Source organism: Tenrec ecaudatus, chromosome 1 (assembly GCF_050624435.1).
Source record: "Tenrec ecaudatus isolate mTenEca1 chromosome 1, mTenEca1.hap1, whole genome shotgun sequence".
Lineage (NCBI taxonomy): Eukaryota > Metazoa > Chordata > Mammalia > Afrosoricida > Tenrecidae > Tenrec > Tenrec ecaudatus.
The window spans coordinates 180,337,906-180,360,960 of record NC_134530.1 but is presented as its reverse complement, the minus strand read 5'-3'; the positions used below and the strand labels follow the sequence as shown (position 1 = coordinate 180,360,960).

The 23,055-nt window shown below is 50.7% G+C and overlaps 1 protein-coding gene across 1 annotated transcript; it reads right to left on the bottom strand.

The window, feature by feature from the left end:
• Positions 1-876: 876 nt before the first annotated feature.
• SFT2D2 (SFT2 domain containing 2) lies at positions 877-21,315 on the bottom strand. The gene is made up of 8 exons (XM_075564531.1): positions 21,170-21,315; positions 15,987-16,073; positions 15,690-15,772; positions 12,358-12,439; positions 11,380-11,415; positions 11,237-11,292; positions 8,881-8,910; positions 877-6,012 (listed from the first exon to the last, which is right to left on the bottom strand). The coding sequence occupies exons 1-8, from the start codon at positions 21,230-21,232 to the stop codon at positions 5,973-5,975; spliced, it is 477 nt and encodes a 158-aa protein (XP_075420646.1). The 5' UTR covers positions 21,233-21,315; the 3' UTR covers positions 877-5,972.
• Positions 21,316-23,055: the final 1,740 nt, after the last annotated feature.

Below are 23,055 nucleotides of genomic sequence, written 5' to 3'. Positions count from 1 at the left end.
CTTTCGTTATTTTGCATAAACTAGGTTATAAAGCTAATTGCCAACACCTTGTGTCAGTCCTTTTACTGTCTGTAGAATTTGTAATGGCCCTTTTTACATTCGTGTGGCAGTTACATAATCTGTCAACTTGAGAAGTGGAGTCTAAGCTGTCAGTCAGGTCATAGCCAATGAGGCCTCTGTGTGGGCACTGTAGTCTCCTGAGGATTCTGGGAACTCCTGACTTCCTCCTTAGAGGTGGGACACAAACTTTCTGCTTCATCTCTCTGTGAGGCATTCCTGTTGACAAGCCTGATGGAGTCATACAGATGGAGCCAGAGCCCTGGAGCTGGAGGAGCTACGTGGAGACCCACACAAGCGCTGAGATGCTTCCACCACCACTGGATCCACAAGACCTTCTACCCACTGGCCTGTGATCTTCCCGCATTCAACATCATTGCATGTGTTGCGTGAGTTTAAAGAAGACTTTATGAACTACTATCAGACATATGGGCTAATATCGGACTTATGAACTTGATCTGGGCTGGGCAGATGTTTACTCAATGTACGATTGCTCTTTTATATAAAACTCTTTCTCATATACATTTGAGTGTCTCTGGGTTTGTTTCTCTAGTCAACCCGGACTAACACAATTTTTGTCTTCTTTCTTTTGCCTTGATTAGTGTAGCTCAAGGTTTATCAAATTTATTGATCAACCCTGGTAAAACTATATGAATAAACACTTAAAAGATACACATCTGAATTGAAAATCTATTTGTTCTGTAGACTGTCTCTCAAATCACAAATAAAAATTAACAGAAGACACACTGTCTTTTCTTGTAATCACACAATCTTCATTTGGCTTAGTGACAGAAAAATGAACTAAGAGACAACGCACAATTTATTAAAAATCAGAATGCTATGATTTATTAGAGAATCAAAAGTGACAACTGTAGTGCTGTGGAGGATAAAACAGCATGTTTACCAGCAAAGTTCTTCTCTTTGAAGTAACAAAAGCTAGTAAAGTGGAAACTGTATTTACGGGTATGAAATAGATTCTCAAGGTAAGGAAAGTTGCACACAAGAATATATTTTGGGTATAAACAAATCAGCTATTCAGTCAGCAGCATTCAAAATCAGCAATTACAAAACCAGATTTGTGTTTGAACAAAATGTTTTTCAAAACTCCTGTCGGAACAGGCACAATGTTCTAAAGGCATAGAAATTCTCCGGAGCTTTTGAATGCTCTCGCCTAACTTTCACCTCCAAATCCACAAATGCAGCAAAGGATCAGAGCCCAGAGGTGGTTTTTCCTTTCTCTGTTCAAGGTTGCCAAGTCACAAGAACGCAATGAAAAGGCAAATTGAACACTTTTCACAGCAAAGAGATCACAAAATTGAATGTAAACCATGGCTCCCTTTGAGATGACACAAATACAAGGTTCATTTGTACTTTGAATGAAACTCATTATCTCTCCTTGCTGCGCAGAAATTGAACAGGCCGAAAGCAACACTCAGCCTCAAAATGATCTACATGGATGACTCAGGAGACGAAGATCAGATAGTTATTATATCAGGAACTTTTTGTCCAGGATGTAGTCATTTTTTAGCACTTGATTATTAAGTGTAGTGACATTAATTTGTTGCAAATATGTACGAGGAGACTTCAGAAAGATCATGGGAACATGGAAATGAAAGATAATGGAATTTTCCCACCAACTTTTTGAAGCCCCCTCCTAACCGTCGATTGTTTATTCTAATGCTGTGAACTGACCTTTCGTTGTAAGCAGCCAAACTTTCTCCTGGCCAAAGGACTCACTGTTCACTGATTTCAGATCAGTCTATTTATATATATATATATATATATATATATATATATAAATTTCCTACATTTCTAACTCCATTATCAGCTCGCTCAGAAAGAGTGACATTTTATATTGCCCATTTACATTACAAAGGCTCAGCAGCTGCCTCAATGGGCTACATTCATAAGAGCCAGGTGGAAGACCGAGCTAGAATTTCATGGAGCCGTGGCAACAGAAGACACCGTGGTAACCAACGGCAATGGATATCAAGGGCCTGAGTGCCTCAATAGGGATTCTGGAGCAGAACTGTGGACAACCAAAGATGGACTGCACCCTGTCACCTGAGTGGGCTGGGCCCAAGTCACCAGCGCAGAACGTTTCCACTGGACTGAACACTCTCCAGGTCACAGCTTTTCATACAAGTATGAAGTGGTCAGAATCAGAAAATAACTTAGTCATGGGAGTCCCCAACTTCTTAAATCAGAATTTCAAAATGATTTAGGTTTCTACATATGTATTCAAGAGTTACAGACATAAATCTGTCTTTGAGGTCTTTTTTCTTTTTCCAAAAGCTATCTGCAAAAGAACTATATAATCTGAAAATGTACCAAAAAATGAAAAAGCCTTTAGACTACAATAGAATTTAATTATGACAAAATCTGGCAAAATGGTTAAAAATACCTTAAACACTGATTTTATTTATTTGCAGCAAAGGAGGCTGAACGATTAGCTATGGGTTTTCGGTAATTATAATCCTGAAGTTCAGTTCTAATCCAAAGCGATCTGAAGAAAGGTACAAAGGCTTGGTGCCAGCTGCCTCACGGTAAAACCCACAGCTGTAGTTCCGTTTCCCAGCTCATCCACTCAGGCCCACCCGGCACAGCACACCTGTGGCCCAGGAGGACGAGCAAGGACAGAAGTCAAGCCAGTACCTCCCACCCTGCCCGCCACTTCCGTACTTTAAAACAAAGAAGAAGCTGTCCACTTCTTAATTATTCTAATAGAAGGACCCCAAAGGAAGTTTATTTTGACTGCATTTCATGACTTTTATTTCTTGTTCTCTCAGGCTGATAATCCACAAAACCCTCACATAAGGGTGCTGAGTAGTTGACAGCAACCCTGTAAAAAGGCTCCACTGGGGCTGGTGTTTCACCCTTTCTCAGAGGCAAGACAAGCCTGCTTGTGGGAGAAGGAGTCTCCAGGCACAGACATGGGGAAGCGGTCACTGGGGGCACAGTCATGCAGGAAGACAGGGAGCTGGGGCCAGAGGGTCAGTGGACAGTTCCACAGAGCAGCCTGACAGCAAAGTAGACCTCGCTAGGGGCTCCTAACTCGAGGGAAGGGGGCCAGGAGGGTTGGAGAGCCGTTCTCCTTCCAACATCGCCCAACCAGGAGGCTCCCGGGGAGACTCAAGGCAAGGATGCATTGCCATCAGAAGCATTCACCTTGGGGGGACACCAAGTCTCATGGTTCGCACTGGACTCCAACTCAAGAACTCCTCCTTCACCCAGCAGTCAGTGTGATAAGATGAAAGATAAGTATCAGGAAAAGCGGGCTCACTGCTGGCCACAGGGGCTAAAGAGTTTCTCCAGTACTCGGGTCTCCTATGAGGCTGATTTTAGCCAGTGTTGTTGCTTGGTAACCCCTTTGAGACCTGAAAGAGAGGTCTTCCATCTCATAGTCCATCAGATAAAAATCAGTAAGGAAACCACCAAATGATGAGGCAGCAGAAGAAAACACTGAAGAGTCCACACGCAGGGTCACCAAGAGCTGCCTAGTGCCCAGGCTACAGCTGTCTGAGACCACAATACTCAAGGCAAAGCCTGTAAGGCTGAGCCTCTGGTGGCATAGTGGTTAAGCTGCTAACTACAAGGGTAGCAGTTTGAAACCACCCGCCGCTATGCGGGAGAATGACTTGGCTTTCTACTCCCGTAGAGTCAGTCTTGGAAACTCACAGGGTCAGTTTGACCCTGTTAGGGTGGATAGGAGTCGGCAACGACCAGACCATGATGGCAGTTTTGGGTTTTGCCAGGAACACCTCCCTATTGCCTCCTGCTGGTGCGATCTGATGCAGCGTCCTTAACCTCAGCCTTCTTTCTCTAACAGTGGTGTGAGAGTGACAAGACCGCTGGTATAGCAGTCACCACGAATGTTCAATGGCATCGATGCCCGGCAATGTCTACAGTGCTCAACACGTAGCCTTCAGTAGGAAAATATCTGCTAAATAAAGGGAGGGTTAGAGATGCGCATCCTGTCACCTTCGAGGGCCATCAATGAGCCACAAGGTTGTAATCCCCGTTTTGACAGATGGCAAACTGAGGAACCAGAAGTAAAGTAGCCTGTTCCCCATGACACAGCTGACAAGTGACTGAACTACATGACTACCACTATGCTACACATCGCCAAAGCAGTCGGATCCAGCCAATGGAAAGGGCACGGGGGAGAGGGGGGCTGCCGTGAAGCCTTGCCGGCTACAGCAAGGGGGTTAGAGGTCACAGTGACCAGCCTATCCTCACACTAGCTCTAGAAAAGAAGCCATGAGCCCGCCGCCTCCTCACCAGAGTCCTAAAACAAAACTGCCTCCTGGAAGTTCCCAAGATGTGCAAAGAACCCACAAAAGTCAGAGGGCAGCACTCAACCTCCCTCCCTGCCTGTAGGAGTTAGCCAGCCACAAGCAAGGTCCTGGTACACAGAAACCCTGCTGATCAAGATAGGGCACTTATGGACAGGCAGCCAAGAGCTGAAGATGTGCCTATACACTGCGTGTGTGCCCAGGCACAAGTTTACAAAAGGGGGAGGGTAGCTCAGGGGCCTTAACAGAGACTGAGACTAGAACAGAAAAAGCACAGGTGTGGCTGATGAAACCAGAGGAAATGGTGACTGGAAGTATCACGGACGCCGCACCAGGATTGTGGAGGAGGCCTGAAGCTGGGACCCTGGGCTCTGACCTCAGCCCTGCTGGGGTTCTGAGTAGATCCGGTAACCTCAGAGTCAGACAGACTGGCATCCCTTGCAGTGAGGAAGTGAGGAGCTTCTTTGAGGGTGGTGGGAGGGTGCTGGTGGTGGTGTGTGTGTGTGTTCACAAGGGCTGTGTGTATGTTCACAAGATGTGTGTGTGTGTGTGTGTGTGTGTTCACAAGGCCCGCAGGAGAACCACATACAGACACACTGAGACAAAGGGACTCGGTCTGTGTTGTCCTCGTCCAGGGCTCCCAGCCAGGCTGAAGCCAGGCTGGGACTGCTGCAGGGTCACGGGGCGGGGGCGGGGCAGGAGCAGGGGCAGGGCAGGGACAGATGTACCCACTTCCTTCTGACATTCCACTGGCCCCATGTCAGATAATAAAATCAGTTTAAGAACAAACATTTATAAATAATGAAGGGTGGAGAAAACTGCAAAGTATCTCACTTCCTATTGGCATCAGCTCTTGTGCAAAAGGAAGCAACCACATTAGCTGCTGCTGATCTGCTGAGAGCGCGCGCGAGCATGCATGTGCGTGCGTGCGTGCGTGTAGGAGAGGAGGCGGCAACTCAAGAGAAAAGACTGTGCACTGTGAAGAGGAGGGGCGGCAACAACACTGGAAAAGAGCAGAGCACAGGTGCACAGGCTCCGATGCAGAAAAACCACCTACTCCCGAAAGGGGCTCCTGGTCTACTGCAGTCCACAGCAGGGCTCCCCAGGTGTGAGTGCTGCTGGGAGCAGGACAGAAGCTCTGCCCCCTCCCCCCGTCACCAGCGTAGAAGCATGTCCAAGCCGTGTGGGGCAGTGGTGGTGGTCCCCCGACCATGGGACGTCTGCAAAGTTCCCCCTCACCCTGAGGGGAAAACTCCACCCCCATGTTTGATTCCTGTGGGCTCCACGGGCTAATCCCGTGCTCCCAACGCTTATCTGCTGCGGTGGCGGTGGCGCCAGCGCTGAACAAGGCTTTTATTTATGAGGACGCAGTGAACCCGTCCAGAGAGGAAGAGAAGCAGGAGGAGGAATCCGCTCAGAAGACAAAGCTGCCTCTTGGGCTGCACTACAGACATTTGTCCCTGCTTCTGAAGAGCAGTCCTCAAGTGGTCCGACGGCAGAGGTGCACTGGGGCGAGCTGAAAGGCACATTCTGAAAGACAGAAGCTTGGAAAGTATGTACAAAGCTGTCCACCGGCGTCCATCCACCGTGCCTTCCAATGCTTGGCAGGACCGCCCCATGTTACGCAAGACACGCAGCAAAACACTTCTTCACTGCATCCCTGTAAAGACAAGCATGAAGGTGACAGAGAGGTTACAGACAAGGGGTTCCCCAACATAATTGGCCTATCACCCCCTTTTCAGGGGGAAACAATGGCTCAGCAGCCCCCGGCAATGGAAAGCTTTTGTGCTCCAGTGGTTATTCCAGCACCACCGGCCCCCGCCCCCAGGGGGCAGTAGCACTCGCTTTGGGAAGCACTGTTCCAGCCTCGAAAAGGCCCAGTAAGAGGTTAGACCCTCACTGAGAGCAGAAAGAACCTCACTGCGGGGGTCAGGCCCCTGGGACATCACCTCTCTGCGTCGACATGCAGTAGCAGGCAGCTGCTGAGGAAGACACATGGCCTGCTCCCACTTTCCAATGCCCACTTCTGACTGGCTGCAGGAATTACGAGACAGTGCATGGCACAGACTAGGTAGAGTCACACTGTGGCTATCCTAAGCCCTCGGGTGCACGGCGGATAGGGTGTTGCACTACGACACCAAAAGGCCGGCAGTTCAAACCCACAGGCCGCTCTGTGGGAGAAAGTCCAAGCCAGCTCCAGGAAAGATTGCAGCTATGAGGGGAATCGACCCAACGGCAGTGGCGCGGCTTGTCCTGTAGGATCAACTGCAGTCACAGAAGGTGCTGAGAGCACTAGGCCAAACAGTCCCTCAGGGGTATTTTCCAGGAGCTTGCTAGCACAAGACAGGGGACCGGCCACTTCCTGATGGTCTGAGTGAGCCTATCACACGCATTTACTCTCAGAATCGGAGTAAAGAACGCAAGGCGAACAGATGCTCAAAAAATAACCCTTCTCTTCAAGCAAGTGCCTCCTCCACCACCTTGCTGTGTGTCACGTGTCACCAAACTGCTCATATCCTGGTTCGATTCCCTCGGTGTTCCCAGCTGCACTGCCACTGGTGAGCCGCCCGAGGACGGAAGCGCTGAGTGCAGGCCTTGTTGAGAGCAGGCTCCGCATTTTAATATCAAGGTCAGGCTGGGGCAGGACCTCCTGAAAGGCTCTGTATGACAGTCCCAAGCATAGCTGTGCTCAAGGTCAAAGATGTCTCTCTCAAAGGCAGCTCACAACGCGTGCAACACATTAAAGGGCCCGGAAAGTCTGACAAGGAGGAATCTACCCCGTTCTGCTTAACCTGCTCCTCAAGCATTTTGGACCAAGGCACCCTGTCCTTCTACGTGGAGGTGATGGCGACAGCAGAGCGCTGAGCCACGTGTGGGAGCCTTCGAAGCACTAGGCCATGGGCGCCGACACCGGTCTCCCATCCATAGAGCTAGCCCTGCCGGTGCAGTCTCTGGGGCTTCTTTGGACTTGGACTGGAATGGCATTGTAGTCATACGAGGGAGTACTCAAAAAACACTGGATACCGCCCCCCAAAGCTATGTATTTAAATATTTTTACAAAACAACCTTATCACTTTCAAAGTACTCTCCATTACACTTAATACATTTGTCAAATCTGCGATTCCATTCTTGTAAACAGTTTTCAAAATCATCTGTTTGGATGGCTGACAGCACCTCCCTCGTTTTTTTCTTCACCTCTTCTATGTCATCATATCACTGTCCCTTCATGTTCTTCTTCATTCGTAGAAACAAAAAGAAGTTACATGGAGTGAGGTCAGGTGAGTATGGTGCATGGGGCAACAGAGGCATACTGGTTTTTTGCCAAAAAACGACTGCACTGAGATGGCTGCGTGAGCGAGTACATTGTCATGGAGACAAGCCAGTCCCATGCTCTGCCGCAAGTCAGGCCTTTTGTGTCTCACACTGCTATGCCAACTTTACAGTTGACATTTTCATCTCTTCAGGAAATTGATGGACGTCCAGAATGACGTTGGTCAGTCAACATTTCACCTTTTATGAAACAAGAAAACCACTCGTACACTTGAGTTTTTCCCCTAGCACTGTTGTAAGCTGTGTTCAACCTCACAATGGTTTCTGTGGCATTTTTCCTGAGCAGGAAACAAATTCTCTTAAATCATCCATCACAAAAACAAGGTTTGAGCGAAACTGCTTTTACAGAAAAAAAATTCACTGTGACCGGAGAGAATCTTCCCAGGCAATACCACTCAATGCACTATCTCAAAGCAAGTTGCTCAATGCTTGCCCTGCAGGAAAAATGTGTCCTATGAAAGCTCCACCCAGTAATGTTTTTTCCGATTTTGGGTGGTGAGGTGGTTGGGGGAAGTACCCCCTCATATGAACCAGCAATAGCTAGAATGCTGTACTTCTCAATGAAGGGAACAGATGAACATGTCCTGTAGTGGGGAGGGGATCACAAAGCGAGACATCACCCATCTCCTATTCGGGGCTTCCCTTGGAATGGCTTTTTCCATGAAATTCCTCAGAAAATACAGCCTCCAGAGTCTCAGTCCTGCCTTCTTCTCTGTTATAAGCTGGTTTCTAGAACCTTCCCTACAAGCTGTTTTCTGAATCTTCCCCATCGGGGTGATACAGAAGGACGACAAACATGAGCTAATTCACCTTCACCTCTTGCGCAGTGAGGCTCGCCTTAAAAAAAAATCTACTGAAAGTTACAGACTAAGCGTGATGACATGCACGTGGACCACCCACTGCAGTAGAACCCTCGCTGCGCCTGTAATTGATGAGGTTGGGTCAATGTGCTGCCCTATCATTAGGTGTGGATTTTGTTGAGGCTGCGGGACGAATTAGGAGGGGGGAAGGGAGCAGGAGAGGTACTGAGCCTTAAAGGTGTATTAACCTGTAAACTAGATAGGGGCACTTGCCTGTTTCAAAGGATTTGAATAAGGCTACAAGAACCTGAGAAAGCACTCTGTGAACTGACAGCTTTGTGCAAATAAAGCATCACCCACCCGGGACAGAAGTTGTACTTCTAAATACAGAGTCTTACCTGGCATATGGGATGTAGGAAAGGCTGTACCTAAAATGAAAAGCAAACACAAGCTCAAGTCAAACGAAGGGAGTGGAAGATCAGACCTACTTCCTACTCACTGACCGAGTCTCTCGTTATCCAACACTGTGTATTTACAGCAACAGTAAAAAAATCCATCTGACAAACACCAAGGTGTGAGGCAAGAGTGATGTGGACTTTTATGTTGAAGGCTGTGTGTCACCTTGGCTGGGTCATGACTCTCAGTGGTTTGGTAACTAGGTAGTGATGCAGTCATCTTCCATTTCATGATGTGATGTGGGCATTCTCCATTTTCGCAAGATACCATGGTTTTTGGAACTTAACCGTGTCAATAAAACTGAGGAGTGAGGCTATTTGGTGGGCTGGGATTCTGAGCTGTAAGAGCATCTGCAATTATTGATTATCCAGATCCTCTCCCTTCACATGTATACATACACATAAAAAATCTACCCCCCATGCCCACCCCCTATCCTCCCTTCCATGGGAGGAGGAGGGGGCAGGCGGATGACTGTAGAGTCACAGCACTGATGACTGACTGTAGAACCCCACTCGAGGGGGGCAAACAACAGAAGTGTAGGTGAATTGACATACTGGATGGTGTGAGCTACAGAGATAGAGAGATAGCGAGATAGAGAGATAGATAAGTAAGTAAGGGTTCCTGGGGAGGGAAGGAATAAAGGGGAGCTGATATCAAGGAGTTCAAGAAGAACATGTTTTGAAACTGACTGTGGTAGCAATTGTACAGTACTGCTTGATGTGATTGGACCATGGAATGGTATGGTGTCTGTGATCACTCCCCATGAAGTGATGTTTCAGTCGGCCAGCACCGCAGGCCAGCACCTCTAGGCCCGCACTCGGTGTGTGCAGAAGAGCTCCACTGCCATGAGCTTGGCAGGTTCCCACGGCCATTTGAAAGCACACCCACGCAAGTGTCCAAAGTGGCTCATGGGAAGGGGTCCGCGAGTTTGCAGCCTCGAGATTCATGTCTTCAGTGTACTGAATCTTTCTTTTCTTTATTTTTATTAACATTTTATTAGGGGCTCATACAACTCTTATCACAATCCATACATATACATACATCAGTTGTATAAAGCACATCTGTACATTCTTTGCCCTCATCATTTTCAAAGCATTTGCTCTCCACTTAAGCCCTTTGCATCAGGTCCTCTTTTTCCCCTCCCTCCCCGCTTCTCCCTCCCTCATGAGCCCTTGATAATTTATAAATTATTATTTTGTCATATCTTGCCCTGTCTGGCGTCTCCCTTCACCCCCTTTTCTCTGTTGTCTGTCCCCCAGGGAGGAGGTCACTGGTAGATCCTTGTAATCGGTTCCCTCTTTCCAACCCACTCTCCCTCTACCCTCCCAGTATCGCCCCTCAAACCCCTGGTCCTGGAGGTATCATCCGCCCGGGATTCCCTGTACTTCCAGCTCCCATATGCACCAGTGTACAACCTCTGCTCTATCCAGACTTGCAAGGTAGAATTCGGATCATGGTAGTAGGTGGGGGAAGGAAGCTGTATTCCGTATTCTGAATCTTTCAAAGCTTTAAAACTTTCAGGTCCAGGTTTCTTTGCTGAGACACATTCTAGCAAACAGTTTCCCCCAGAACAAATCAGTCGCCTCTACACTGTAGCTGTTCTAGCCGAGGGCATGCCCTGGTGAACCTGGCAGCACCGTGGCACTCTCTCAGCAGCTAGACTCCGGTGTGCCACCAGCCCTCTGGCTCGGGGCGTGCACAGGTTTGGAAGGAGATGAGCCTATAGCGCTCTCCCTGTGGTCCTGGCGTCCTAGTCATCAGTACCAAGGCCACGCCCCTCCAGGGCTCTCAGTGACCCTGCAGCCACACCACACAACCTCCCTTCTTGTCAGTCACTGTCCCTCAGAGTATGGACGAGTCACTTTTGTCCTTGTCCAGTGACTCATTCCATCACAAGCATGGCGCTCATTATTTGTCTTCCGTCTTCCCTGTAAACCATGACTATATTTAAATCACGAGTCTCGCTTGACCAGCCCTTACAATACTGTCTTGTTCTTCACTTCCTGGACACAATTGCTCGGTAACACTGAAGGTCTCTCAAAACCAACCAGGAGCCCAGCAACTCACAACAGCAGCATAAAGTCAACAGACTCCAGGGACACGCTAGACCACTACCGCCACCTACTGGCAGCAGGCCGAGCCGACAGGCTTGGGTGGCCTCATTGGCATGGCTGAGGATCCCCCAGTTGAAGAGCCTCTGGCATTGCTTCATCCTCCTGCCCACCGCGCATGGGGTTGTTTCCTGCAACTGCGTCAGTCAGAGCTCACGTGAGAGGGGCTGTTCGAAAGGTCACTTACCACGTCATGGCCAGAGACTGCAAAATGCAGAAGATGAGGGCGAGTCCTTTGTTCCACTGAAAGAAAATTGATATCATGACCTCAGCGTGTGTGGCAAGAGGCAAATGCCAACAAGCTTCGGCCACAGTGGAATACCCACTTACCAAAAAGGCAGAACACAGGGTGAGTACGAAGCACACCTGGAGGGCGAGGGAAACAGTTAATATCCCGGCAGAATGGTAAGACCCAGACAACTTGGCAGTTACCACCGCAGCCCACTGGCTGCCTTCACTACAAGACTTTCAAGGCCCCTACGCACCTGTGCCCGCCAGCGGAACCAACATCCCAATGGAGCCAAACTGGTAGAGAAAGAACCGCCCTACTTTCAAGAATCTCTGTCGGTACAAGATCTCATATCTAATCCACCCATCGTTTGGCCATTTAACACACAGAGACCTCCGCTGGCAAACACTAGGAAGTCCCCTGGTGGACAGGGCACGTGAGGGCACGGGTTAACATAGGCTGTCATTCTCTCAGGTCAGTCATTGGCTTACATGTCATCGAATGCTTTCCCTTAATCTTTCTCAGGAAGGAAGCCCTTTGTACAGCAGCTGCCCCGGCCGTCTGCATCCCACGCTGACTAAGGACTGGGCCCTGAGCCATGATCCCTACCCTCTACCCCATCCTCCGATCCCAGAAACTGCTCAATCAGCAAGCTTCAACATTGCTTCTGTTTCCACCACTGTCCCCGATGCTCCCCAGGAACCGAAAGTGGCCAGGGGTTCAGAGACTGTGTCTCTTGTTATAAATGAAAGTAACGTGAGTATTAGATTCAAATGGTACCCAGGTTGCAATGCTGACCTTCCCAAGAGGAGTCCCTCCTCAGAGCAGTACAGGCACCCACCAGAAGGGGGCATGACCCACACAGGGCGGAGGTGCAATGGTCAGGAGGAGAGGAGACTGGCTTCAGGAAGACTGAGAAAAACTGAAGAAATACGATTCCTCTCAGAGTCAGATGATGGTAAGACGAAAAGAGCACATCATCAGAGAATGAACATGTTTCTGAGCGAATCCCTCTCATCTCTGCCCGTGTGGTTTTGGTCACCAGTGCTCTCCATCCTGATCAATTCGGCAGGTCTTACCAGCATCACGATTGTGGCTATCAAGCGTGTGGGCTCGAACATTCGTTTTAACTGCTTCACTGGTCCCATGAGGAACATGGTGCTGAGAAGTAAACACACACACGTCATTCAGATGAGAGCCAGACCAGAGTTAGGCGCCTGCCTCGCCGCATCTCCCTGTCACTGCCCCAAGACTGTCCGAGGTTGGCAATGACCTTGGCAGCCTTCAATAATGTTTGGCTGTCTGATTCTGAGCCAGGCACGGCCCTCAGGGCCCTTTGGGTACTACTCTCTTTAACCCATCCACAACCTAAAGGGTAAGTGGTGGGAACAGTTATGCGTTATTCTACAGATGAGGGACCGAAAATCCAGAGGGGTTACCTGCCACCCGGCCAGTCAACAGCACGGCTGGGCTGTGCATGCATGTGGCCACACTGAGAGTCGCTAGGAAAGCCCACCCTGCTCTCTGAAGGTACGGCTGTCCCTCCTTCCTCACCATGGAAACCAGCTCACAAGCAGGTCAAAAGAGGACTCAGGAAATTTACCAGAGACTCGCCCTTTACAACCTTAAGTTGCTTATGTTTACCTAAACATGCTGATGATACAGCCTTAAGCACAGCTTCCTTCCGGGAATAATTCTAATGATAATTCTGTCACCCGCTGAAAACTTGCTAAATGTCAGATGGCAAGTGTATTACTGCATTGCACCCACTGGCAACCCTTCTAGGTAGGTATTGTCGCATAGATTTTTGAAAGGAGGAAATAACGCTCAGCAAGGTCCGTTTACTTATCCAAGATCAGACAGCCAGGAACCCTGAGAGTCAGGAGTCAATTGGACCCCGTGGCTCTGAAACACATCACTGGAAGCTGCTATGGTGAACGGGATCCAAGAGCAGCAAGTGAGAGGCTGAACACAAGGGAGGGCAGCACAGTGCTGGAGCCAGCTTTGCTGCGTGTTGCCTGAATCCCAAGGTGCTGTCACTCCAGGGGTTCCTGTACATCCTGAGTCGGATTCAAGTCAACAAGCAGAAGATATGACTGTGTTCCATAAAGACAAAACTTTTTCAAATCCGCCTGCCCCATCTCTGATGTGCTACAAACTTTCAACTTGAGTTTAATGCTACTCTATGAGCTCAAGGCTGAGCTGGGTGCACTCTTTCTTCGCCTGCTTGGCTAGAAAACAATAGGCCAGGCTGGTCTTAACAATTAAATTACACACACAGGCAAAGCGTAACAGGTGCTGGCTCTGACGCCTGGCACAGCCGAGTCACTCTCTGCTCCAACAGCAGGCCTGTGCTGGGAAGAATCAGCCCCATGAAGACTTGCCTGATCGTTCTCCTAAAAACTAACTTGACATCCAGGTATTTCTGTTCAGCCTGCACTCTACCCTATAACGTACATGCTGCCCACCACAACCCCCACAATCCGTAAGCTAGTATATGAGAGTGTATTGGAAGCAAGATTAGGCATCTCTGAACCCAATTCTACTGCCCTGAGCATTAATAATAAACAATGCTTTTGGAAGGCAGCCAGAGACATGCACTCGGCCAGTAGGCCAACATTTCCAGGCAGAAATAAGTCTGGGGACAGAAAACAAGCATAGTCCAACAAGCGGCTGGCAGATACATAACCAGTTCGTGTAATAAAATGCCACTGTACTTTTTATATCTATTGTGCATATTAAAATTTCTTAAAACACACTCAAACCCATCACCAACAAGTAGATGCCAACTCATGGTGACTCTGTAGGACAGAGTCTAACTAAGTGCTCCTTAATGTTTCCAAGACTATAAATCTTTCCGGGAGCAGACAGCCTCATCTCCAACCGCTGACCTTGGAGTGACTGGCCAATGCTTAATCCACTAGGGCACTGGGGCATAAAAAGTACCCACCATGCGGGAAGGTGCGGATATTCCAGGCAAAACAAACAGCCAGCACAAAGGTACAGAAACATGAGATGTTCAGCCCGGCGGGGGAGTGGGGGGGATGGGAAGGATGGCCTGTCAAAGGGCCTTTCCTGAGTGGTAAGGAGTTGGAAGAGGGAGCCACTGAGGGGACTAGACCCAGAAAGGAACTGTGCCACAGGGTTTCCAGGACTGTTAGCTTTCCTGAAGCCGACGGCTGTCTTTCTCCAGCAGAACAGCTAGGAGGTTCAAACCATCGACCCTGTGATTAGCAGGCCACACACTTTAGCCACTGTACCTCCAGGTTAAGCAGAGGTATCAACAAAGTCTCCACAACTCTGTGGAAAATAAACTATAGGAGGGGATAAGAAAGGAGGCAGAAAACACCTCGCAGTACTTCAGGTGAGAGAGGTGATAGATCTGGTCCAGCTGAGACCCAGCTCAGGTATCACCTTCTCCAGGAAGCCCTCCCTAACTCCCCAGTTGAATCAGATGCTCCTTTCTGGGTATCCTGTTCTATGCCATAGTCTATGAGCACAACCCTGGATGTCTGTCTGCCTTACTCTACTGTAGCAGGAAGCAAGGACCAGGCAGGGTGGGACAAATGCGTACATGAGTCTTCCAGGGAGCACGTGAGTCAGCTGGGGAGTGACAGCACCATGGGCACAAGGCAGGACCCAGGTAAGAGAAGTCAATAGATTCAGTGCAGAATCAGGGAGACAGAGCCTGGACTTCCATTCACAGAGACCCCTGGGGGCACGGGACCACTGAGTTCAATGCCCTGCAGGGAGTGTAAGCTGGAACAGCTGGGCCAACACCAGCAGCGCCCAGGTGGGGCTGGAGCCATCAGTGTGAATGGGCTCATCCTGTGGGGTCTCAGAGAACAGAAAGCAGGTGGGATGGGCTGCCCACACCCAGAAAGCGCTCCATCGGAAGCTCTGCCCTCCCCTGCCCAAGAGACCCTCCAGCCCAGCTGGCTGGCGACTAATAACTAACAAAGCCACACCAGAAGGCACTAGCCTGAGGAGCACCCCCCCCCCCTCTGAAATCACCAAGGGGTCTCTGGCAGCAGAGAGATGACAACAAAGCAGAAGAGCCTGAAGTAAAGCCCGGGGAAGCCATCCAACCTCCCTGTGCTTGCATTTCCTCTAGGTAAAGTCACAGCATAGCCCTCTTTCTGCTCTCTCAGTCATCTCTCAAAAATAAACTAACATTTTAACATATCTTTGACGTGGAAGGAAATAAATGTGTCTTGGAAACCCTTAGAGGAATTCCGCGCTGTCCTATGAGGTCACTATACGCCGCATCAACTCGATGGCAGTGACGATGCCTCTGCGGTTTCTTTTCATTTTCCCTCCAAATCCTTAAACTTGCTGAATCAACATAGTCCACCATTTTCCCATCTATTAATTGGCTCAGGCGGGATTAAAAAACAAACAAAACAGTTACCTGCCAAGCGATGTGATGTTACCAAAGGTGTAAAACACGGCGAAGAGGACCAGTCCCTTCGGCGCCCACAGCAGAAGCGTGCCCTGGAAGTTAAAGCAGAGGGAGCACCCTTCACACCACCGCCCAGACCAGCTCAGGTCACAAAGGTAACCCCAGGACCCTCCACTTCCCCGCTCCTGCCTCCCTGTCTCCCTCTTCTCTTACCCAGGCACCTCAGAAAAGAGCAGAAGATAAAAGAGGTGCATTAAAGGGCAGGGATGTACTCAAAGGGCAGTGGGGGGGGGGGTGAAGCCTTACCAGCAGTGAGCAGAAAATCCCTATGGTAAAGCAGGCAATGAAGCCTTTAATTCTGGTGCCCCAGCTTAAGGAAGATGACTCCACAACCTGAAATGGTTTTCAGAAGAAAAAAAAACTTCATTACATACATGTACATGCACAGCAAGAGACCCAAAACCCAGGAGGCCCACAGTGGAAGAAGGAAGTCAGGGAACAGAACAGGGAACCCTACACCCTCCAAGCTCCCAGTGGAATACACTTCCTTATCCAGACATGGATCTCTCCTCGCAGGCAGCTGATAAGGTGCCTCTCCTCTGGTTGAACATTCTGGAGGTGGAAACTCCTAGCCTTAAGCACAACCCATTTCCCAACAGGAAGGCAAGGCAGCAGAGCCCGGAGCAGCCAGGGGCAGGAGGAGGATGAGCGGGAAGGTGCACACTCTGCTGACCATCCCCTGCTCCATCAGCCCCAAACCTCAGGGGGTGGCAAGCCAGTTGGGCCCTGGGGGACCAAGCCCTGCATCCTCACTGGGACTCCTTCTGTGTCACTCACTCTTCCTGTAGATGTTGTCCTTAGAGGGTGCTGGCATCAGCCCCGTGCCCCAACCCAAACCCCAAGCTCACTGCCCTCAAATCCGTTCTGACTCCGAGCGACCCATAAAAGCAGAGCCTAACTGCTCTCCAGGGTCGATGAAGCTGTGCCTCCTTCTAGGAACAGACACCTCCTCCCTTTTTCTCCGGTGGAGCAGCTGGTGGATTCGAACTCCTCCTGCTCTTGCAGTCGCCCAAGCATGAGACAACTCCTAATTACTATGCTGCTCACCCTGACTCTCTGTCATCATGACTAACCCCTCCCCAAAGCACAGGTCAGGAGAGGCTATAATTTTGTAAAAGCCGGCTGAGAGCCTGCGGGTTACCTCCAGATGATTTTTTGTGTGTCAAAGATGACAGCCAAGGCCTGCACCAAAGGCCTACTGGTGGAAGAGGCACAGCTGCTCCCATCTGGAAACAAACAGCTGCCTCTGATGGACAACGGCTTGCTCCCGGCCCAGCCACGACAGGGCAGCCAAGTCCCGTGTGCCCGTCATGCAGGACTCACCCGGGGTGGTCATCACTGACTCCATTTTGCAAGATGATGAAAGTGGCCTTCGCACCACCCTGCGGCTAAGGGAGTACAGTGGGTGCAAGGATCACTCCCTCAGCCTTGCCTGTGCCAGCAAGGGACCTGTTGTCAGCCCCGTCTCCACACGGCCTGCCAAACCAGAAGAAAGGGCACGTGGCTCCCCTAGGTGTGGCGGGCATCATGACAGAGTGACCGAGTCGCCACTCCAGAGGCAGGTATGCAGGTCAGGCTATCTTCATCTCTCCTCAGCCCCATATAGTCACTCATCTCATAAGTGACCTCGCGACACTGGAGCGAGCGTGTGCTGGCACGCGCATGCACACACACACACACACACACACACCCCACTTCCAGAAAGCTGTGACCATGCACAGACAAGCACTCAGGGAAGGCAGCATGCAGGAGAAAGCAGGGTGGGGGACCCAACAGGGCACCTGGTGCCGGGACAAAGGCAACCTCTCCTCCTTAAGGAGTCTGGTTTCTAACCCCCTCGTGCCGGCCCTCCAAACGGAGCTAAGGTGCTGCTCGGGTATCCAGCTTTACTGGTGTCCCAGACAGTTGGGTCAGACCACGTCAGACTAAGCTCAACCTCCCACCCAAGAAAGAACAAAACCAACACCCACTCCACGCTTCCTACTCACGCAAGAGCCGAAGGACTTAGCTTGCCCATGTGGAAAACGGAACCCAGCTGCGGGCGGGCAGGGAGAAAGTGTGGCCCTGGGTTTGATTTGGTGCCTGAGCACCATTTGGAAGCCACAGGGGGCCTTCAAGGATTCAACTTGTCTCCACCTTCTTACAGGAGTAAGCCATAAAGTATCAGCAAGCACCCTGCCTCTGGTCTTTAAAGGGCTAGCGTCAAGATGCCACTCCAGCCCTTACCCAAATCAAGATCACGGGGACCTGGAACATTCCCAGCAGAACAACACAAAACGTTTCCAGGTTCTGCCTTCTGAAAGGGAAGTGGCACTTAGGTCCTCCAAGTCTCTCAAGGGTTACCATGTTTGGTGGAAAGGGGAGGAAGGCTACCTCCTCTCCACCATTCCGGTTTCCCCCGGAGGGTGATGGCAAGCTCCTTCCTATGCGCCTGGTCACAGGCAGGAGGAAGCTGCTGTTCTACTTCTCCCAGCTGGGCCCAGTGAGGGCCAAACACCCCTTTCTGCCTGTGCAGGAAAACAAAGTCCGTGGCTATCAAATAGCCCTCAAAATTCCCGGTTGCCAGAAACCACGTTAGGGTACTTTTTGGAAATTAAAGTAGGTAAAACAAGACCTGGATAGACTGGCTGGCTTGTTGGCAGTCACACACAAAAGTCCCTTTGATTCTGGGATGTGGAGAGAAGGAAGAGGGCTGGCTACAGCACAAACGAAGTAGCAAGGAATTGAAGGAATCAGACTTGCAAATCAGAAAAAGGTCGGCAAGGAATGCTGCTCTAGTCCCATGTTTAAAATCATGTATCAGTCATGCCTTGTTTGTCCCCACACACTTTCTTAAAAAAGAAGGGAAATGTCTACTTCCAGACAGAAATCCTTTAAAACTAAGGATATACAATGTGCATTTATGACAAGGAAGTATCAACTCAAAAATGCATCAGCAGACTATTTATGAGTGAGCATTTACATGCCACTTTTCTATCTAACTTCATTTATAAGATACATAGAATTGGTTGTATTTTTACTGTTTATATTAAAATAATTTTTAAATTTTTAATGAAAATCTTTCTGGGCAGGGTCCCTTCTGGTGATCTCTGACAGCTTATGTGATTGAATTCCAAGAGCCTTTAAGGCCACCTAGCCCTGGTAGTGTAGTGGTTATGCATTGGGCTACTAACCGCAAGCTCAGCAGTTCAAAACCACCAGTTGCTCTTTGGGAGAAAGATAAGGCTTTCTAATTCAGTAAATAGTTACAGTCTCTGACACCCGCAGGGGCAGTTCTACCCTGTCCAGTGGGGTCACTATGAATCGGAATTGACTCAAGGGCAGGATGACTTTTTATTTGAGTCCAATTGCACCCCAAAGAGATATTTCTCTGCAGAATCCTCCAGCCATGCCCAGCTCAAAACAGGGGCAACGTGAGACAACCGTGCCAGTGCAAACCTTTTAAAAGGGGCTCAGTCTGACGTAAGAATGAATTCCCTGACAATGAATTCAGCCAGCAACAAAACTGAGGCCCACCCAATGACCCCCATGAGAATAAGGTTCTGGACAGACCAGGCAATGATGTACATACACAGGAAATTCAGGCTCAAAAAGCAGAACTGGACAACAATATTTTAGCACGGGAGAGAAGTGCCTACTGTTTTTAATACACGCCTGCGCCTGCACCACTTTAAGGCCTCCACTGCACGCACCACAGGCATTGCCTGCTCTACGCAACAGTAGCCATTGCATTTACGCCTTTAATTGGTACTCCACCATTCCCTCTTGAGGGTCTGTCTGTCCACTGCTTCGTGATTATTTGCTAACTGCACCATCCCCTTTCCTGGGGTAGTCTACCCAAACTCCATGCCCAAGAGTCTAGGAAGATAGTGGCTCCTTCCGAAGGCTCAACTGCCCACAAAAGCTAGTTGACAGCCTCAAAATAGAACAAAAACCCAACTGCCATCCAGCTGATCCTGACTCATGTGACTCAACAGAACTACCCCTTCAGGTTTCCTGAGGAGGCTATAGATATTTACGGGAGCAGAAAGCCTCCTCTTCCTCCCACAGAGAGGCCGGTGGGTTTGAACTGCTGACCTTGCAGTTAGGAATACAGCCCAACGTGCAACCCACTCATCAAGACTATGGGAACACAGACCTTCAGTGAGCCTGTGTGTCAACCCTCTATGCCTCTTACTGGCCAGTCTGAAGTTTGACTTGAGAGCTCAACTAGAAGCCAGCCTTCAAGAACGGAGACAACCCCCCCCCCTCCCCGCAGTCATGGCGGCAGCACAGTTAGGAGCGAGTGTCCAGAGGGCTATTTTGAAATGTCAGAAAAATAAATACTACTACAATTCCTACAGCGCTTGACCCTATAGCGTTATCTTCTTCCCGGTGAAAAGTAGCAGGCCAAGTTTCAGAGTTTGGGGAGTTAGTGGGACGGGTGAGGGATTGGGTATCAGACAAAGCAAAACAGCAACACAAAAGTGGGTGAAGTGAAACACGCTGAGAAAACCAGGAAAATCGCCTGAAGGTCACACCCTCACTTGAAGGACGGGGAAACTACAGCCCACACCATCAATATACCAGAAAGTAAAAAGAAAAGGCCATTACATCACCCAGAGAGGAAATCTAAAACAACCAAAAACGGGAAATTGAATGATCCTGTGTGGTTCCAGAAACGCAGAGCTGGTGGGCCCACGGTCAGCTGGATCAAACCCTGACTGGTAAACAAACCCGTCGGGCAGACAGCCTGGGAGGCAACCTCTCCGCACCGAGTGTCTCCAGAGTCTCGGGCGATGGGGAAACAACCTGCGGGACCTGCCCCGGAGGAGTTGCAGGTTTCCCCGCAAAGTGCGGCAAGGCAGGTGGGAGAGTCACACGCCAGCAGCACCTACACAGGGCAGGAGCCCCGCGGGGTGCTCAGGGGGTGCACAGCGGGCCGGGACGGCGACGAGCAGCCACACGGGGCCAGCCCAGCCAGGGCTCCCCGAGTCCCTAGAGCCCGGGCCCTGGTCGGTAGGGATGGGGCCCAGGGCCGGCCGGCCGCCCTCCCGCTCGCCCCGATTCCGGAGGGTTCTTCCCGGCGACTCCTTCGCTTCGCGGAGGGGTCAGGGTAGGGTGGCGAACGGCACCGGGCAAAAGGGTAAACAGATGCACCATCCGGTGCAAAGTGCGGCCCCGGCGTCTTGGGGCGGGGGGCGGGGGGCGGGGGGGGGGCGTGCGAGGCCCGCCGGGGAGGAGCTGCTTTCTAAGAAAATCTGCAAGTCCAGCTCCGCTTCCAACCCGCTACCACAGACAGACGCGGGCGGAGTGGAGGGCGGGGGTCGCAGCCGCCCGGGCCCCGCGGCCAGAGGACCCCACCCCCCAGCCCCGAGGGTCCCTCCGAGCGCCCGGCCGCGGCCACCACGCAAGCCGGGGCCGGAGAGGGGCGCCCCGGGCGCACTCACCTCCGACAGGCCGCCCCGGTCGTCGGCGTCCTGCCCGCTCAGCACCTTCTTCAGCTTGTCCATGCCGGGCCTCGTCCGCGGGCTCGGGCCCCTCGTCCACCACCTGTTGCGCTCGCCCAGTCGACTGCTCTTCCGGGTGCGCCGCCCCCGCCCCGCGGAGCCCCGCCCCCGCGGAGCCCCGCCCTCGCGGAGCCCCGCCCTCGCGGAGCCCCGCCCCCGCAGAGCCCCGCCCCCGCCCCGGCGCGCCCCGCCCAGGTGCCTGCCCACCTGGGCCGCGCCGCCCCGGCATGCCCCGCGCGCGCCCGCCGCCCCCTCCGGGGGCCGTGGCTGAAGACCGCGGGCGAAGGGAGGCGGCGCCTGGGAAAGCTCGGGTTAAGGGCGAGCCAACACGGCCCAGCACCAAGTGTAGATGGGCGCCGCGTTCCAAACGAGAACCGGCCGCGCTGCTGGGCCCTGGCTACTAGTCGGCCGACCCTGAGCGCCTGCCTCGGGCAAGGGCCGAAGAAACAAGACCCGAGGCTCCCGCCGCCTGGATGGGCTGGGTGCAAGCTTGCCAGCAAAGGCTATGGGTAGTCCACGTGGTGACTAATTATACCCACTCACTGCCCTGGAGTCGACGACCCTATAGGACAGGGTAGAACTGCCCCTGTGGGTTTACCAGACCCAAACTGTTAGGGGAGTAGAAAGCGCCATGTTTCTCCCATCGATTAGCTGGTGGTTTCGAACTGTTGGCTGTGGACAGCGCAGCCAGCGCTAACCACTACACCACCTTGCGATCTCACTGCCATCAATGTTGACCACATTGCGACCCCCTTGGGGGTTTCCATGGCTGTTAACTGTTTGCCAGAGTAGAAAGCCCCCAGCCCAGAGCTGCTGGCGTGTTAGTCTGTGTGGACTAAAGAAAAAAATTCATAGACACTCATATGTATATAAGAAAGGTTTATATACTAGAGAAATTGAATATTGAGAAAATGTCCCAGCCCAGCCACATCAAGTCCATAAGTCCAATATTAGCCCATATGTCCAATACCAATCTAAAAAGCCCTCTTCAGAGGCACAAAACATATGCAATGACTCCGAATGCAGGAGGATCACAGGCCAATGGGTTGGAATTCTTGTGGATCCGGTGGCATTGTAAGCATCCCAGCGCTGGCAGGGGCCTCTACATGGCTTCTCAGCTCCAGAGGTCTGGTTGCATCAGGATAGGTTCATTGGCTTCGCCAGCTCCCAGGGCGTAACAAGATGTGTCTTGTCAGTAGAGTGTCTCTCAGAGAGTGAGCAGAGAGAGAAACAGTGCTCCCGCCACCAAGAAGGAAAATACAGAGTTCCCAGAATTCTCAGAAGAAGGCCATGACCACACAGATACCTCTTGGTTATATCCTGACTGACAGGCCAGACTCCACCCCTTCACTCGTAATCCTCTCAAATTGACACCAGATTATGTAACTGCCACATGGTGGCTTCAAACTGTGGACCATATGGACTCAGCTCAAATGCTTTTTATAAAAATCACTTAATGCTATAATAAATGCAACCTGTAACAATGCTCTACTCTTTAAAACACACATACATTACTGTAATCCCGACCGGAAGATGGGGGGAAACATAGAGGGTTGTGATGTGGGCAATATTTTGAGGAATGTATAAAATGGGTGAAGCTGTGGGGTACAGAATACTAGATGGGTTTTGTGTTTGATAGATGATCTTACCTCAAATCAGACGCAAGCATGATGATTCTGCCTTTGAGAATCTATATGCCCATGTGGTTGGGGCCAAAGACAGTATGGACTCAAATCTTGTAAATCAGAAAAATAACTTTATATCAGAAAAACAAATCTACAGATTAGATTATCAGATGGCCCACTACTAGAGGGTCAGTTAAAGCT